This window comes from Lissotriton vulgaris, chromosome 7, assembly GCF_964263255.1.
Source record: "Lissotriton vulgaris chromosome 7, aLisVul1.2, whole genome shotgun sequence".
NCBI lineage: Eukaryota > Metazoa > Chordata > Amphibia > Caudata > Salamandridae > Lissotriton > Lissotriton vulgaris.
Window position 1 is genome coordinate 422,291,991 of NC_141695.1, and position 19,144 is coordinate 422,311,134.

The 19,144-nt window shown below is 44.5% G+C and overlaps 1 protein-coding gene across 2 annotated transcripts in view; it reads left to right on the forward strand.

Annotated features, from left to right (window-relative positions):
• LOC147701777 (sulfotransferase 2A1-like) overlaps window positions 1–19,144 on the forward strand; it is a 106,372-nt gene that overhangs the window by 20,239 nt on the left and 66,989 nt on the right. Inside the window, exon 2 of one of the 2 annotated variants that reach the window (XM_086930403.1) lies at window positions 7,324–7,531. In XM_086930403.1, the coding sequence (XP_086786529.1) occupies window positions 7,387–7,531 (145 nt within the window). In that variant the 5' untranslated portion in view covers window positions 7,324–7,386. The remainder of the gene's footprint in view (window positions 1–7,323; window positions 7,532–19,144) is intronic. The other variant, XM_086930404.1, reaches the window with a different exon arrangement.

The following is a 19,144-nucleotide window of genomic DNA, read 5'->3' on the forward strand; positions in this document are numbered from 1 at the left end:
CCCCTGCGTCCTTGTTAACTATGGCTCAGTATTATGAGCGGCAGGAATTGGAGGCTAAAGAAAGTGTAGAGAAAAGGGCGAAGGAATTGAAAACGAAGGTGATGTTGGCGCAGGTTCGGGGAACACAGGGTAGAGGGAATGATAGAGGCAGACGGGGTGGAGGAAATACGTCGTATGGTCGTACGGACATAGCGGAGGATCAGTGTGCTTATTGTAAGGAGTTTGGGCATTGGGCCGAAGATTGTCCGGTACTTCGTGAGCAGCGTAGTCAGCGTGGTCGAGGAGGTGGAAGGTCAAGAGGAGGTTATACGGAAGTGAGAGGTGGCGGAGGTGATCGTGGAAAGGTTGAGGAGAGGGGTCGTGGCCAGGATGAACGAAATATGTTTGATAGGCGGAATCAATATCAGATTTCGGAGGGAGAGAATGTGGAACACCAGGATTATGTGCATGCATAGGACTGCGTAGGATGGGGTAAGGAATCAGTTGAAGTGCCGGTAGATCAGCAGGGTCCATATGTAACAGCGGGTATTCTGGGTTCTACTGATCAATTTCTAGTCGACACAGGAGCTACACGTAGCGCTTTGTCGAAAAACTTGGTTCCGAGGGCTCCCCTGTCTGGCGAAATGATTACATGTGTAGGGTTTGATGACACACCCTCCCCCAGCCCATTGTCCAAGCCCCTTGCACTATGTCTTGACAAATACTTTAGTTTCGGTCAATTTTTGTTATCACCCCATACCCCAGACAATATCCTGGGTATTGACTTGCTTAAATATTTTCGAGCGACAATACGTTGCGCTCCGGAGGGAGTGCGGGTTATCCTGAATGATAATTATCCTGACCCCGACAGGTTTTACGCAATTTCAGATATTTCAGCTTTGGCCTCTCTCCCGCACACATTATGGGCGACCTCAGACACGGATGTGGGAGAGATGCGTATTCCACCGATACATATTACTGTTAAGGAGGGGGCCCCTCTACCACGAGTGCCACAGTATAAGATTTCGAGAGAAGGTGAAATTGCATTGACACATATTGTTCAGGATTTGATTTCTGCAGGGGTTGTGGAGGAGGTCCCTTATAATGTTTGCAACAGCCCTATTCTTCCGATCCTTAAGAGAGATACTGACGGCAAAATCTATCGCTTTATTATTGACTTGCGAGAGGTCAACAAAATTGTCATTCCTCAATACCCGGTGGTGTCTGATATTACGACCCTGCTTACTTTGGTTCCACCAACGGCCACCACGTTTAGTGTAATTGATTTAAAGAATGCGTTCTTTTCCATCCCTGTTCATCCTGATAGCAGATACCTGTTTGGCTTTACGCTCAATAATAAATCGTATAGATTTTGTCGTGTTCCCCAGGGATATACTGAAAGTCCTAGCATCTATAGTCAGGCTTTGAAAAGGCAGTTGGATTCCTTTAAATTGCAGTCTGGTGTTGCCCTTATCCAGTACGTGGATGACCTTCTGCTGGCTGCTGACTCTTATGCACAATGTGAACAAAGTACACTTGCGTTGCTTTTCTTTTTGGCACAGAATAATCATAAGGTTTCGAAGAAGAAGCTTCAATACTGTAGACCTCAGGTGACCTACCTCGGTCATCTGTTGTCTAAGGAGGGGCGTGCATTAACATCTGATCGAATTCAAGCAATTTTAGACACACCAGTCCCACGCACGCAGAGAGATGTACGTGCCTTCATAGGGTTGACGTCCTTCTGTAGGCAATGGATCATGGGTTTTTCACATATCATAAAACCTTTGCTAGCATTACTGTCCAAAGCTACACCAATGCCCCTTGAGTGGACAGATGAATGTCAGAAGGCTTTTGAACAGCTGAGGCAGGCCCTTTGTTCCGCACCCGTGTTAGGCACACCAGATTATACGAAACTTTTCACATTGTACGTGCACGAGAATGATGGGTGTGCGTTGTCAGTATTAGTGCAATTACACGGGGATAAGCAGAGACCATGTGCATACTTCTCTGCCGTTCTGGATCCTGTGGCACGAGGGTTGCCTGGGTGTTTTCGAGCGGTAGCAGCAACAGCAGTGGCCATACGACAGAGTGAGGGAATAGTGTTATCACATAAATTGTTGGTGTTAGTTCCTCACGCAGTAGATGCTTTGTTAAACCAAACAAAGACCCAATACCTCACGAGTGCACGGCTAACAGGATATGAGCTGACACTTTTGGCGCCACACATTACACTGAAAAGATGCGCTACTTTGAACCCTGCCACTTTATTGCCCTATCCGGCTGAGGAGGGTCAGGAAGAAAAACATCATGATTGTGTTTTCCTGACCGAGGAACAGACAAAGGGTCGTGTTGACTTACAGGATGTCCCACTTCCAGATGTGGATGGGGAACTGTGGGTCGATGGATCGTGTTTAAGGCTGCCAGATGGCACGACTTCCGCAGCCTATGCGATCATGACACTTAAGACAGTGGTAGAAACAGCTAGGATACCACAAAAGTTGGCTCAGGCAGCAGAGCTGATAGCCTTAACAAGAGCCTGCGAACTGAGCGCTGGTTTATGTGTGAACATATACACGGACAGCCGGTACGCCTTTGGAGTGGCACATGATTTTGGGCTACTTTGGAGAGAACGTGGGTTTTTGACATCTCACGGAGACCACATTATGCACGGAGAACTAGTGCGTGATCTCCTAAATGCGCTGCTAGGCCCAAAGAAAGTAGCGATAGTAAAATGCAGTGCCCACAAAAAGATTACGGATAAAGTGGGTCAAGGAAATGCCTTTGCAGACAGCATAGCTAGACAAACGGCTATGTCCCGAACTAGCTCCCCCATGTATGTGGTACAATCGCAGGCTGAGCGATGGAGTGATGCTAGAGCAGAAATATTGGATATTCAAAAATCAGCTACTGAATCTGAACTTGCGGCATGGGCAGCAGACTGGGTACTAGATGACGAGGGTTGTTGGAGAAGCAAAGACATGGAAAAGTGGAAATTGCCTGCAGCTTACTTGCAGGCGATGGTCCAGATGACACATGGACTGGCGCATGTCGGAGCTCTTGCAATCGCTCAGCTTTTAACACGAGTTTGGGAACATCCCGAGATTGCTAATACTGCAAAGAGAGTAGTGCAGACCTGCCTGGTATGTTTGCAACACAATCCTGGAAAAGGGGTCCATACTCCGAAAGGAGGGTTCGTTCCACCTTCTGCACCATTTGAGGTACTCCAAATGGATTATATCCAATTTGAGCGCTGCAATAACCTGAAGTACGTCCTAGTGGTGGTATGTGCTTTTAGCAAATGGGTTGAGGCCTACCCCACGAAAGACAACACGGCTTTGACAACAGCTAAGGTGTTGCTTAAGGAATTCTTTCCTCGCTTTGGAGTTTGCAAATTTCTGTGGAGCGATAATGGGCCTCATTTTGTTGGAAAGATTGTGGAATATGTACTGAAGGGGTTAGGGATTCAGCAGAAGTTCCACGCTGTATTCCACCCTCAGTCAGCAGGTCTGGTCGAGCGGTACAATGCAACGTTGAAGCTTAAGCTGGCCAAAATTGTGGCGTCTACATCGTTGAAGTGGCCAGATGCTTTGCCGCTAGCACTTCTCTCTCTTAGATCAGTACCCCATTCACGAACTGGCCTTACGCCCTATGAGGTGGTGTTTGGGCGCCCTATGAATATCTGGGGGGTGCCCAAGCCGCGATTAATACATGATGTGCCTTGTGTTATGATGAATGATTATTTGGCACGATTAACAAATGATTTGCTCTCTATTCACCAACAGGTTCGAGAAGCGCTCCCTGACAACTCTACTGGAGAGGGCCATGATCTCCGTCCTGGTGACCATGTGATGATTCGGTCGTTTGAGAGAGCAAGCAGTCTGGAGCCCAGGTGGAAGGGCCCCGAACAGGTCCTCCTTGCAACCCGCACCGCTGTGCGAGTGACCAACAGGAAGCGGTGGGTGCATTCGACACATTGTCGCCGTGTCTCTCCGGACCTGGTGACTCCTGCTGTGCTGACTGACTACAAAGAGATTTTGGAGAAAGAAAAGAGCCCAGCTGTGACGTCGGCCGAAGTTGAGGGAGCCTTCCCGGACCACACTGTTGCCGGACGAGAGCGCTACAACTTGCGCCCTCGATAAGAAGATTTTTGTCTTTTTGAACTGGTTGGTTACCGCTCCAGGTTTGTGAAACGGAAACCGGGAATTCCAAGGGGGGGGGGGATCAGTTCTGCCAGTGTAGCGACACCCGTCTTGGCCCGGAGAAGAAAACAACGGCTACCTCGGAGTTCAGCACCACATTTTTCTTTTTTAGGTATACACGTATGTGTATGAGACACTTTGTGACTAAATCGAATTATTGAAACTCAGCGAAGGTTTCAGAACTATGGCATTATCAGCAGTGCGAGATAAGAGACTCGTGGGTGCCATTCTCTTTGTTCTGACTATTGTAGTTATTGCAGCAATAGCCTGGGTAGTCGAACTTGTGGTACCTGCACGTGAACATTTGCTGCCGACTACCCCGGCTCCATCTGAACATTTCCATTTTACCCTGCCCTATCATGAAGAACGGCACCGACAGACTTATCTGAACAATAGTTTTATTCAGATCCTACATCACACACACAATATGACAAACACTTCAAATTGCTGGGTGTGTGGGATGTTGCCTGGGCATCAGAAGAAAGGGGGTACTCCACTCATCCCTCTACCGTTTTCGCATAATGGGTCTTGTAATGCATTTTATACTCTCCTCTTTACTTTGAGATGGCCCACAAAAGGGGGAGTGCTTTTTCGTTTGAATAAATTGTGCCATCATGATCGGGATGGGTATCCACAAGCTGAGGGTACTCTATTTGAATATGAGGAGTACCGCCCTGACAACGTGTCTGCTTCACGAATGTATAGCAACCAGCGAAATGTCAATGTATCGAATGCACATGTTATCAACGTTATCGCTACCAAAGCAGACCTATGTATACGTAATAAAGGTGTAATTTCTGTTGGGAGAAGTGAATGTAACACTACACTTACGTTTGATAGTCCTACTGGTATATCGTTTGTCACTTCCCGAAATACTTACTTTATCTGTGGAACGAAAGGCTATCATCAGCTTCCTTTGGGATGGTCAGGCACTTGTTACGTGTCTTTTGTATTGCCGCCTGTATTCATTGCCCCACCCATGTATCACAACAATTACGTCCTCTATCACGACTTTGTCTTGAATCGTGATAAACGCTCCTTGTCTTGGACGATGTTGACCAAACGGACACTACCTTGCAACAATATGTGGACTTCAATTTGGGTTTGTTCTCTTTCGTTGGGGCAGCTTTGAACAGTCGAAAGATCCGACGACTAACTCGTGTTGTTGAGGCTGTGGCTAATGATACCGCAATTGCACTTGGAAATATCACTGAAGAAGTACAGATTTCTAGAATTGTTGCGCTTCAGAATAGGATGGTTTTGGATGTAGTGTTAGCTGATCGTGGGGGGGCATGTAGGATCATCGGAAGTAGCTGTTGCGTTTACATACCTGATAATTCACCTTCTGTATATGATGCCATCACTAAACTACATAAGATAGCGGCTGAAATACATCCAGATAATGGTACTTGGACTCTGTCAGGATGGTTCTGGTCAATACTCACCACCTGGGGATGGAAACTGTTAACGATTCTATGTATTATTGTGGGAATTCTGTTTTCTATTTGTTTATGTATCCAGTGTGGCCCAGTTTTTTGTTCTATGTGCCTATCAGTTTTTGTACCCTCAAGACGAGCTCTTGCCCATGATAAAATGATGCTTCATAAAGAAGTAACGCAAATAATGCTAATTGACATAGAAGATGAACACCCTGACTATGTCCATTATGAGGTAGCTTCAGCTAAACGCTAAAAGGGTCGTCTGTCGTATTTTGACGATGGCTGGGTTAGCGCTTAGCTTTGCTACACGATTCCCGCTTAAATTAGCTATACATAGAAACGCCATTTTGTATGTGTTGGCGGCCATCTTAAATCATGAACGGCCTCGTGGCCGGCGTGCCCTTTAGTCCGTTGTCCGTTCCACTGACCACTTCAATCTGCCCAGCAACAGGCTATTTTTAGTACTGGTCAAACCACACATGCGCAGTTCACACTGACCAGTCGTTCCTCAGGAATGTGCCGCAAACTGATCAGTGGGTTTGAAACCCTCCAATGAGCTGGCAGTATTCCGAAATATGCCCTTATATGTACATAATGTTCTGTAACTTTGTGCCGCGTGTACGTTTTATTACCTATAGAATCATATAAAAGAAGGGTCACACCGATGTTCGGTGTGATACCTCTTGCATTACCGAAGGGTGCTGTATGAGTGTACCACCACCCCATGGGGTCTTAATAAACTTGTTCTTTGACTTTTACAGTTTCCGTGCCAACAGTCTTTGAATGTAAGTGGGTTATCTTCGGAACATGTAGGCCTTGGGAACCCTAATTACTACAACCCGGGCAGCTGTAGTTACTGAAATGAAATAACACATTGCTTGAGTCATGGCGCAAGCTCAAATGTTCCCCTCATTTGCATGTGGGCACGCCCCAATGCAAGAAAAGAAACACTTTATTGGAATTGTCAGCCCGATCCCTCTTGCATAAAGGGTCTCGAAACCAAAGTGGCCCACTTAGGGTGCAAATGGAAAATTTACTGATGCTGGGTTCTGTGGCAGTGCTAGAAATGTTGAAAATTTTCTTGAGCTTCCTTAAGGAATTTTCAAAACCTTGCAGCAGTTATGTAAAAAGTGTATTGTTTGACCCTGATTTAAAATATTTTTTTAAGCACACTAGAGACTTACTACTTGCTTTCTTGGTGCAAAACATGGCCTGTGTTAAACAGTTTCCAGGCTTGCTAATCCTTTTCATTCAACCCTCCCTCAATGTCATGAGTCTGTACCAGTCATGGGAGTGTATTTAACAATCCGGGGTGGTTTGGGGACCTGGTTATTTTAATCTTCCAGTTAGACATGTCTACCTATGCTTAGCGCCGGGAAACTTGCTGGGTAGCCGCACAGTCTATACGTGGAAATAATAATAATCTTAATTTTCATAATTGTGGCTTTATGGATAAATGGTCAATATTTTAATCCTTTGTAAAAGGGCCTTGGACTGGAATACGGTGTCATTGAGGACAAGGGGCCTTATGGTAACTTTCTGCCTCTAATTATGTGATTGTGAAGGAGTACTCCTGTTGTTCTGTTTCTTCCTGTGTCCATAGGACATGTATGCAATCTGCTAGTCTACGTGTTCTTGTCCGTGAAGCGCAGTAAAGCAGACGACTGGTAAAAATAAATTAACTTGCATAATTTCTGTTGCCACAGATTAACCCAAGTATCTCGAACGAGGTGTGCTCTGGTGTGTTCCCCATTCAGCACATTTGCTTCATGGAAGCCGTAACGACGGAAGACCTGATACACCATGGAATACGGTTTCCGGCCGTAGTCCACGACGAGGAGAGCCTGCGCTACGTGCAGCACGACTTCCAAGTCCGGGATGATGATGTCTTCAACGTCACGTACCCCAAATCTGGTAATGTGTCTCCAGCTCTTCCTGGTCATCTTAGTGTGTTTATTTTGCTTGTGTTCTCTTTCGCTTCACCTCATTCAGTCTCTGGGTGAATTGAATAATCTTTATGGAGAAAATGCTGCAGATGTGTTCTCTCATTTTGTATAGGACTCGACTTTCCAGTTGTTGAGAGAGAAAGGAAAGCTTTGCTTTATCTCTTTGTGGAGCATTCAAAATGTTGTTCTTCAGGAGAACCTTGTATGGAATGTGAACACTGTTTAGAGGGTGCACAATGTAAGGCAGTAAACCTGCACAATGAAGTTACCACATAACACAGGGTGAACAAGAGTGCAGCTCTCCAGTCCTTAAATCTTCTTTGACAGAGGCGTCTCGTGCTTTGCAGAAACCTGTAATGCCAGATTGGGCTAGTTCCCTCACAAATAGGCGACATTTTCCCCATTTGTGCGGGGAAAACCCACATCTGGCAGGTGGCTACTTTTTGGGCGGATATTAGCACATTGTGCACAAAAATACTGGCAGGTGTGGAGCCGATGAGTCTACGCCTCTCACAGTGGCGCACTGGCAGTGGCAAGGACAGTCACAGCCTTGACGAATGAGGGCACAAAGCATGCTGATAACTGGGGGATGATTGCACTGTGCTGATGATTGATTAGTAATACCACCCCCACATGCACTGCTGAACCAGCAGCACGTGTGTGTGTAAGTGGTAGCACACCTGCTGCAACTCAACTTGTGTGTGCTTTCAATGCCACTGCTGCACATGGGTGTATGTTGGTCACAGGGGTGTCAATCTTGTAGAGCACGAAAGCGCTACCAATGACTGCTCTGGGCATAATTGTTGGCCAATCCCCGCGCTGTTCTGTAAATACTGGTGGTCACGTCCTGCGCACTCAGCACACCATACATTATGAGAGCGGGGGGGCAGCCACCGGCATTGAGTGACTGCAGTCGGAGTCTGTCAGGATCATCATCACGACCAACCTAGCAAGTGACAACGAGTCCCAAGACCAACGACCAGGCTATATCCCGTGACTTGTGTCTCAAGTGTGTCACATAGTACACACTCACTTTGATGGAGACCAGGGCTGACCTGAGGTGGCCGGGTGCGTGCGGCCCAGCCCTGTGCCACTGTGACCTTGCCCCTCGCCTCGTCGTAAGTTGTGTGACCGGTGTGGGCCTGGCCTCGGCAAAAAGAAGCATGCATACAAAGCAGACGGAACTGTCTGAAAGTTGAATTTAAGCTGCCACAGAGGGTTATGCAGTCAGCACAGTCTTACCTAGCTGGGTGCCCCTACCAAAGCGTTCCTGGCCACATGCCCCTCATATATATATATATATATATATATAATCAATTTAAGGGTGGCTGTTGAAGGTATCTGGTCCCATTGTCATTCGCTTATGGGTGAAAGTTGGGCAGACCGCTAATTTGTGACCTGGGGCCTGTGGTGCTTTTCAAAGGAGCCTCGTATTACTGCAGTATCTGAGTCATCCCATCGCACGGAGGCTAGTAAATAAGTTGATTGTTGTATTTCTACCTGAAGTTACCCGTAGGCATGGGGCAGGACTATGAAATGCATGTTTATGAAATCATGAAAATGCCTGCTCAGCTGTGTATTTTACAGTGCCTTTTTTTCCATGGAATGTGTGTTTTCCTTTGCAGATGCATTAAAGGGTAAAATATGTAATTTGTATTTTTTTTCTCTTGGAACTAATGGGGATAGACATCACACGTGACATCACAGTAAGTGACATACATCACAAGACGTGAAATTAGATGTTAACATTTTTCACATATGGTTTCATTAGGTATATCATTGACTACATTTAAGTGCATTATGAGATTTAACAAATGAGATTTTGCGTTGGGGTTGTGCTAAAGAAAAGTGGTGCAATCCCGACCAAAATCTGGGTCACAACTAATTTTTAAAACCCTGCCACAAATAAACTGGCAACAAGTAGAAGCTAGTAGTAGATCTGTTATGTTTAATTGGTTGCAAAGTCTGCGTTTTCAAATATTTTATGGGGTTAATACATCTGCTGCTGAGTTGCCCTGTAAATATCAGGGAATATTAATAATGGTGAAATAACTCTGGAGGTTAACGTATTTGTTGGAGAAATCTGTGTTTTGTGTAGTCCCGAATCCGAATATGTGGTATAGAAGATTAACGTGTCTCCTGTAAAGCCCATCATGTAATAAGCAGATGACAGATTTTATTTTTTATGTAGCTAGGTAAGTTGGTTACAGCTTTGAACCTAGATCCTTTTGTTACTTGCCGTTCAAGTAGCAGCCAGTTATAGAAGATATAGGGAGATAGAAAACAAGCTAGACGAAGATCCCAAATATAGACACATTTTGAAGATTGTAATTCATATTCTCTCTTATTCCATACTTGTCTCTCTGCCTCACATAATTTCCTTCTCGCTGTGCTTGCCATTTATTTCTTCACTCCCCCAATTATTCATTATCCTTTTTCTTGTTTTCTGTCCCCTCCTACGTCTGCTTTGATTTTGTCCCTATTAACCTTTCCATTTTCCTATACACCTCTAGTTTTTTTTCTCTCTATCATCTTTCTATTTTAGTATATTTTCAGATAATTAGCTTAATATTTCTTTGATAAAAAAAGAGCCAAACATATGGCAGATGAATTAAACAATTCACATTACATAAAATTGGTTCTAAAATGATAGCTTTGTAGACCTGGAAGAGTTAAATGAGTGCTTGGGCATTACATAAGCATTTTCTGGTAAGGTACAAACTCTGGGCACCAGTGAAATGAGTCTGCTCTTTTGACTGGTGTCATTTTAGTATGATGTTTTCACTATACATGGATCTTTAGTGGCATTCTGCCATTTTATTATACTGTTTCACATAATTTCCTTTCAATGAAAACATTTGATTGAAATATGGATTTATTGTAAATCTAAAAAATGGACACACATATTCGTAGCTTGTGTAGCGGTAGATACACATGCTCTTCATACTCCTGTCCTCTTCTGTTGGTCTTGGATGTTGCAATTTTTTTTTTTTTTTTTAAAGAAATCTTTTCTAGTCATGAGGTATGAACGTTTGAGCCTGCAAAGTAAACTGTAGATTTCCACCTCTGTGAGAGACACTTTCTTGGCGTTGCTATTCCTTTTCCTCCTGTTTTCATTGTTGCCTCGGAGACAACAGGAGGAGTCTGAGTTTCCCCATCGTCTGGCTTACGCTTCCCCTCTTTTCATCATTTCAGGTGAATGAGTAGCATTCAGGTTAATGGAACATATGTCTTATAAATAAGGCTCCCCGTTTTCCGTTTTTACGGATTTTTACAGATAAATACAGACAGAAAACAATGTGTTTTCGGTCTGTATTTATTTTTAAAAGAGGATAAATACAGAATATTGTGCTTCTTTTAAATAATTATCCATGCAGTCTTTCATGTATTCTAGGCCAGCAGCTGAGCAGATGGACAGCGAGGGAAATTAAAAAACCTGATGAAATTTCTTTAAATAATAGAATATGTCATATACATTTATGGTATAATGCTAGTATTTACCATTGGATGTACTGTTACGTAATATTTGGCAGCTTAAATAGCTAAGAAACGACAGACATCATAGTATGAGTGCCCGTCTATTAGTTAAATAGATACGGAAATGTACAGTTTTAGAACTACTTGTATACGAAAAACACAAAATAAATATGGATAAATACAGATGGAAATGGCCCAAAAATAAATACCATAAAACCGGGAGATCTACTTATAAAAAAGAGCACTCTGTGTGATGCACAATACTCCTGGACCAACCTGCACAGGGTGTATTTTGTGTCTCTCCAGGCCAAAAAGACAGAGTGTATCTTCTGTATAGCTTTTCACTGCAAGAAAACACTCTGGCAGTGAAGGGATCGATGCTTGGTGCATATCGCCATGCAGCTGCAATTCACGGATTCCATGTCCAACATCTTTGGCAACATGGATCTCTCTCGGTTCTAAGGAAGAAGAGGGGGATGGGTCCCCCCCTTCAAATGACTTCACATTGCAAGCCCATCTCAGAGGTGTTCTGCTCTGGCACATCCAAGCCCAAAGAACAGAAAGAAGTTATTTCCTCCACGTCTACGGGTCTTCAAATAAGGACCACAAGCTTCAGAAGAGGCCTAGCATGGAGGTGGAGCACACATTCCAAGGGACGGAAATCCAGTTGAGGACACAAGTCTGTCCATCCTTGTGGCCTCTCCAGTCTTTGGGCTCTGCTGGCACTGGTTTAAAGCATGGGACAACATTCCTGTTGACCATCAGGCACATGAAGGCCTAAGCATTCCTTGAAGGTGAAGGCTTAATTGGCACCAATGCAGCCTTTGATGCCGAAATAATCACCGACCCAAAAACAATACTCAAGCCGCCACTGGTGCCAAAGCTGCCATCTGAGTCCAGTCTATCCACTGCCACTGGCTTATTCAACTCCCAGAGACCAATCCTGGAAAAACCACAGGAAAAGATTTATGAAAGGCAGAAAGGTACTTTCATCCATCCCCCAAATGGAAACTATCACTTTCCACAGACCCATTGCCAGACACCCCACCAGTCTCCTCCACAACCCAAGAGGCTCAGATGTTCTAAAAAACTTCCTGGTAGCAACGTCCTGGTAGCAATGTAAAGGAGGCACACCTCACATACAAGTGATAGCAGATGGGGTCAAGCAAGTATGATGTATCGTAAATTCTTTGTCTTTTGACTAGTTCTCAAAATTATCGGACACTTGCCCTCTTTTGGTCTATGTATTTGAACTCTTTTTGAAACTGTACTCTTTGTGTGTTTTAAGAATAACCATGACTCCATAATATTTATGAATTAAAAACTCATTTGATTTTGAGAACCAAAACTTGTCTATTGCCAGTAGTATTTGGGTCAATATACAGAACTTTTTCGCTTTGTATTAAAGGCTCAGAGATGTGACCACCAGTACCCATTCATGTACACTTTTGTCTCCGCCACCTCCTCTGCAAGATCTTCCTTCACCTCCACTGTTATCACCCTATCACATTTCTCCTTAGGATATCAACAATCCTATTCACACAGGCAACTCTACTCCGTACAATCCACCATTTTATTTTAAGATTAACTAAGACCTGTAGAAAGATTATGATATAGAACTTCCAGCAGACCCAGACCTTGAGTCATTCGAATCAAGGCCTCTCCCTCAGATGACAGTTTCATACCTTGGGGTCATAGAGAGAGCTGCACTCTACCACAAGGTAAATATGCTCACCATCTATGGGGATGGGGACATCCTTGTGGAAACGCTCTCTGTCAGAATGTTCTATGCAATTCCTTCTTATGTTTAAGGGGATGCAAAGAAATGCCACAGACCCTACATGCATCAAGAGCAACATCCCTCCAGATGTTTTGGTGATGCACACTGCTGGTAAATGGGTTGCTGCACAGGCCACAGGGGTTGTCCCCACCTGATAAAGAAACTACAAGAAAAAGGGTTGTGGTGGGAGCTGTCACAAACTGATGGATCAATAAATTCTGTGAGCCTAAACTCACGGTACGACGGGAGGAGATGGGCAGGGGAGGTTCTGCTTCAGTGCTTTACAGAACAGTTTACTGGGAGAGGGGAGTACATTTTTGCCAAAAACAAAATCATTTTGTATGCCACCATTCATGAGCATTTTGTGTTGCCAATACAGTGGCCAGAGAGGTTAACACCCCTATAATCCTATGTAGGCACTCATGGCTCCATATTTCTGGTTTTAAGCCGGAGGTACAGCAACATCCCATTCATCGACCCTTTGTTGGCGAGCACCTCTTTTGCCCCTAAATAGCTGAGTTGTAATTTAAGAAAACATTATTAGGAAACGCAAGGAAATAGCAAATAGCATGGGGATCCCTCCAGACTCCACCCACTAGGGGTTCCTTTCACAGGCAGTGGTATATGGGCACACCAAAGACTATTTCCTCAGAACAGCCCCAGTCATTTCAACACCTGCAGCATTCATTCCATCATCAAGGGGGTAGGAACTACACCAACTCAGCCTATTGGAGTAACAACAATAGGGTCAGAGACAGCCACCTCCAAAAATGAAGCTTCTAGCTCCAAGCATTGACTTGCCACAAATCCTTTACTATCGCCTTTCGGGGGGATTACAGGCGTTTCTCCCACGTTATTAAGAAATCACCACAGCCCTCTGGGTTCTAGAGCTCATTCAGCATGGGTGTTATCTAGAGCTTCTCTTAATCCCAACAAACATTCCACTTTATGTGCACACCCTAAGTGTAGAATACGTCTGCCTCCTCCATGAACAGGGGCATGTGTTCCTACTCCATGAGGTCATGGAGCCATTGCCCCTACAACACCAGGACAAAGGGGCTTATTCCCTATAGTTTATAATCTCCCAAAATAAGGGCTCTCTCAGGACAGTTCTTGACCAATGGCCCTTTAATAAATGCATCCTCTAGGAACATCTCCATACAACAAGCCTTCATGATGTTATGCCCCTGCTGCAGCACCATGACTACATGAGATCTACCGGAATGTGAAGGACATCTTCCACATACCCCTCCATCCTGTGCAACAATGCTACATTTAGTTCATGTTAAATGGACATCACTACCAATACAAGTTAATCCCCTTTGGTAAATACACTTGGAGCCGTGATGACACCAAGCACATAGTGGTTGTGTTTTCCCATCTCAGAAGAGGGCACACATTTCCCCATAAGCAGACGGTTGGCTGATCAAGAGCATGGGCAGGTAGCAGTGTGAAGCCACCAACTCCTTGCTCCACAGCTTGGGGTTCACCAATGCCACAAAATCCCACCTTCAGCCCCCTACAAATCTATCCCTTTCTGGGCTAATTTCTTAGTGTCATAAGAGGTGTGGCACCGCGGCCAGGGCGACTGACTGGAATCTCGGGATCACGGTTCGATCCCCGGTGCCGGTGGCAGATTAGCCCAGCACCATGTGACTCTGGGTAATAGCTTGCTTAATCTTCCCGACTGCACCTAGAGACCCTTACGGGTGATTGTTCGCGCTTTACAAATGTGGATTATTATTATTATTACATTGATATACCAAACCTTTTCATAAAATTCAGCAACTTTTTGTCACTTTTGCTTAACCTCATGAAGGGCATGCAGTATAAAAAGCTGGCATAGCTAGATGGATTGTAAAATGTATCCAAACATGTTAGCTTAAAGCAAAAAGGGTTGTCCCCACTCCCCTTAGGCCACACACATATTAGGGAAAAAGGAGCAACCATGACTTTTTATGGAATATTCCCACAGCGGACCTATGTACACCATCTACACGGTCAACCCCACACACATTTACAGAGCATTACTTTGTCAATAGGCTAAGGTTGGCTAAACTGTGCTACAAACTTTACTGCAAACTTTACTTCAAACATCTGCATCACCCACTGACTAGCCACCGGTTTGGGAAGTGCGACTTTTCAGTCTATGCAGAACATGTGTATTTACAGCCACACATGCTGTGAATGGCAAATGTTATTTACCCTGTAAGCATGTTCTTAACCTGTAGTGCTGTAGATTAACATCCGTCCACCTTCCTCCTTGGAGTAAGGGTAAGATCAGGGTTGGCGACCAGTCACCTACCTGCAACAGTAACATTCATTATACATTATTTGCATGGACAGCATATTCTCACACATCACTACTCCATACTGTTTGAAAAACAATCTAACGATAGAGTCTGCGCCCATGTGCATTGACTACTAAGGGAGGAGTCACATATTACCCTGTGACTCGAAAATACTATTTCAAACAAAAAGAACTCCCAAGCTCAACACTAGAGTATGCAATTTATATGAATCTACAGAAGGACAAGTTACGAATGGATACTTGCATGGTAAGTAATGTTTTCCTCCTTTAAAATTAAGATAATGTGAAAAATGAGGTCAAGGTCTTGTTACGGGTCACAATTTGAGTCAGTTTAAGGGTTAAGATCAGGTTCGTGCCATTTGATAGGATGAATACGAGTTTTTTGGATGGGTTGGAGTTAAGTTTCAGTGTATATATAGAAGTCATTTTAGACAAATACAATTGCAGTTCAGACTGAGAGAATTTTGATGTAAAATCAATATCTTACCAATTGAAGCTTATTCAAACAAATAGTTTCAATTGTGTTCATTTTCAAGCCAAGCCGTAGTAGAACCTGATTATTTAAATTGTTTTTAATTAAACAAGTGAAATTGAAATGCTCTGAAATTAACTGAGATGAAATTATGATAGAAAGATACAGCTTAAGGGATCTTCCTTCTCAAAGTGTGTTTTTAGCTAAAGCGCCACAAAACTTCTATGATTTGTGAATTATCTCATTTTGAGACTAGGGCATGTTTCTCCTACGTGGCCAAACAGTTGCACAAGAGAAGCTAGAAAGTGCAATACTAACCATATGTTTTCCTTTCTTGCTGAATTAGCAGTATTGCTTGTTTCATTGGACTTTGCTAGTGTCTTCCACATTTTTTGGTTTGGGTAAATCAAGCCCTATGAAAAGTTACTTTTATGCACAGGTGTTAACACACTACGTTTGTGACTATGTAAACCTTCTCCTGTATAAGCCTTAAAAGCTGAGCTTGTCGCAGGTCGACCAGCATACTTTGGGGGTGCCATGTACATCAAAGATATTGCAGCTGTCACATCTGTACACGGGGTATAACCCCACATTAGTCAAATGCAGCTTGCTGTGCAAATGTAAAACAAAGTTTGTTCCCCATGTGGGAGGAATTGTTCCTCATGGAAAAAACTCTTCCCCCCTACATCATTCCTGCATTAGGCAACGGTCTGTTCCCCTTTCAATCATTTCCAGAGTGGTAAGGTGTCGAAGAGGAGTTTGTGAATGGCAAAAAACCTTTACGTCTTGTGGTTTCTCAAAAACCTTCCAAGGCAAAGAACACCTTTATCGTCCCACTCAGCAGCCATAGCGGGATAGTTAACTACAACATACTTGCACTCAGCCGTGGGATATACTCATACTGTAGTAACGGTATTTAAACCTGTCCTACATCTTTTATTGGAATTCTGACAGACCTATAAGAAGCTACTTTTGGCAGTAAATTACGTTTACGGTTTCAAATGCTTTGTAAATTGGGCCTTTATTTTTCTCAGAACTCCAGTAAAGTTAGTGGCTGTGAAGGCCTAGACCTCATAGTCCTTATGGTCTGTGACATGTAACTGGGTGTCGGCTCCAGGGTGGAAAAGGGTGCAGGTTTAGTAACATTTACACTGTTCCTTACTGAACGTCTGAGGGCCGATAACTAGCCATATTTTTACTAGGAGCTGTCCTTGGTAGTCCCAGGTAGATTGTCTGATAGAAGTGCAGATCTGATGAATACTGATGAGAGCCTGGTGTGTGATTCAAGATGGTGGAAGGGGAAGAGCTGATCCTTGGAGCTCCTCTGGCAGCCCACATACGTAACCCTCCTCTGCCTCGAAAGAGTGACGTTCCATAAAAAAGCCTGTCTTCCAGACATGCTGGGACATCTTGAGTAGAACACTTGTTGCTTAATTGCAGCAAGACTTCTGCAACAAAGCTAGAGTCCTTGTGTATCGTAACTGTAACATCCATTGGTCCTGGACTATGCTATTTAGGTCTCCAAAGTAAGCAAAAATTATACCATCAAAACTAATCCATCTCCTAAACTCGCCGACCTTGACACCATTGTCTTTGACAACAATCAACAAGTTGATAGATGGGATGCTTACATTAATTTCAGCCACCAGATGTCACTTGGGATGTGTTAGAAATGGGGTTTCTGGTTATCTAAGGTATACACCCAGGCAGGACCCACCGCTCTAGTCTGGGTAAGCTAGATACACAACTTAGATAACCTATGCTCGCCCTCTGGTAGCAGGGCACACAGCAAGCAGGCTTCTCAAAAGATGCAATGTGTAAAGTATTTGTGCATCACACACAGTTACACTATGAATGCACCATTAAAAGACTCCACACAGGTTTATGATAAACAGCTTCATGTATTCTCAATAAAACCAAAACAATAAAAATCTTTTCAAGTTATTCTGGTTCTAAGTATCACATTGCATGCAAGATCTCCACTCAGTCAGGTCAATACTGTGCTAGCAACAGCTACGATCAAGTGGTTACTGATGTGTGCTATTTACTTGCCGTTGTGGGAAAACAGTGCTCCTTTGGGGCACTCTGGATATGACGTTGAACGGGTCCCTCGGGACTGGGAGAAGTCAAACAAATGTGAGTGAATGTGTCGGTGTCTGGGACCTTGGGGTCCAAACTTCCAATTACAGTACCTTTTCAGCCAGAGTCAGAGACAGAGACAGACTGGTAGTGCAGGGCTGTCCTTTCTTGGCAGTGGTAGTCGCAGTAGTCTTACAGATTGGGTGAGACCCATTTATTTATTTTATTTTTCTCCTTGTCGAGCCCCTCAGCTCCGGTTTTGCGGTGGAGGCACTTCGCTGACTGCCAGCTTCTGCTAGGGTGGCTGAAATGGTGCTGGCATCGTTGCCACACTCCGCGTTACCTGGGCATTACATTAGAAGGAATTGCAGCTGGTTCGCTGGCACTCAGCCAGAGGCACTGCTTCTTGCCCAAGACTTCATTATCCAATTCTACTGTGTGGGGCACGTAACACTGATCTTGATGACGGGCAGTGCTCAGTAACTTGCAGAATGCCACGCTAGGTCTCCCAAACCAGAACACCTCTTGCTTTGATGAGGAAAGCACTAATACTTGGTAGTTTGATCTGCCGGATGTAGTACCCGGGCCACAGAGATGCAATGGAGTTCTTGATGAGTCTGAAAATCTAAATCGGGGGGGCAAGCCAACAAGCCCTTTGAGAACACTTAATAGTAACGCACATGCCAAAGCTTAGCAGGCAGCAGGCCAGCACAGCAAAGCAGGGAGCAACGTGACAGTCCCTCCTGCAGCTAAATAAGCAGCAGGCCAACACAGCAGAGCAGTAAGAAGAGTGGCAGTCCCCCCTGGTAGTGTGGAAAAAGGTAGGACCGATGACCTTTTTAAAAGTTGCCCGGCGCTAACCGCCTCTAATAACACTCAAGTTACCAAACAAAGAGGCAGGCGCTGGAGACTGGAAGGCAGGAAACAGAAGTTTTATTCCGACGGAGCAGAACACATCAATTCAGACAACAGGGTATCTTCTCGAGGTGCTCTAACCGCATCTCTGAGGCCTGGCCTCTTATACACAGGTTTATGATCTTTATTACAGTTTATTGCATGTGGCACATTCTTGGAAATACTTTGAAGTACGGAAGGGCATCCTCGGAATCCCTGCTTCAGGCCCGTTCCCACACACATTTACAGTAGAAGTCCCCACCCCGGTCACAACAGGTGACGATTGTCGCGTAGCTGGACATTCCGCCGATTCCTGGAATGTATGTGGTCGATCGGGTCTCATGGGGTGGGGGCTTTGATCAACTCGTGGATCCTTTGATGGGAGAAGCTTCCTACTGTATGGGGGCAATAAACTGCATCCGCAAGGCCAGGTGGTGGCCTGGGAACGAGCAGGACAATCGGACACAGAGGAAAGGGGGGGGGGGTTTTATCAAAGGATCCGGGATCATGAAAGGAGTGGAGGGAGGTGTCGAGCTGGGAACAGGATGGGGTTCCGAGGCAGGGTTGC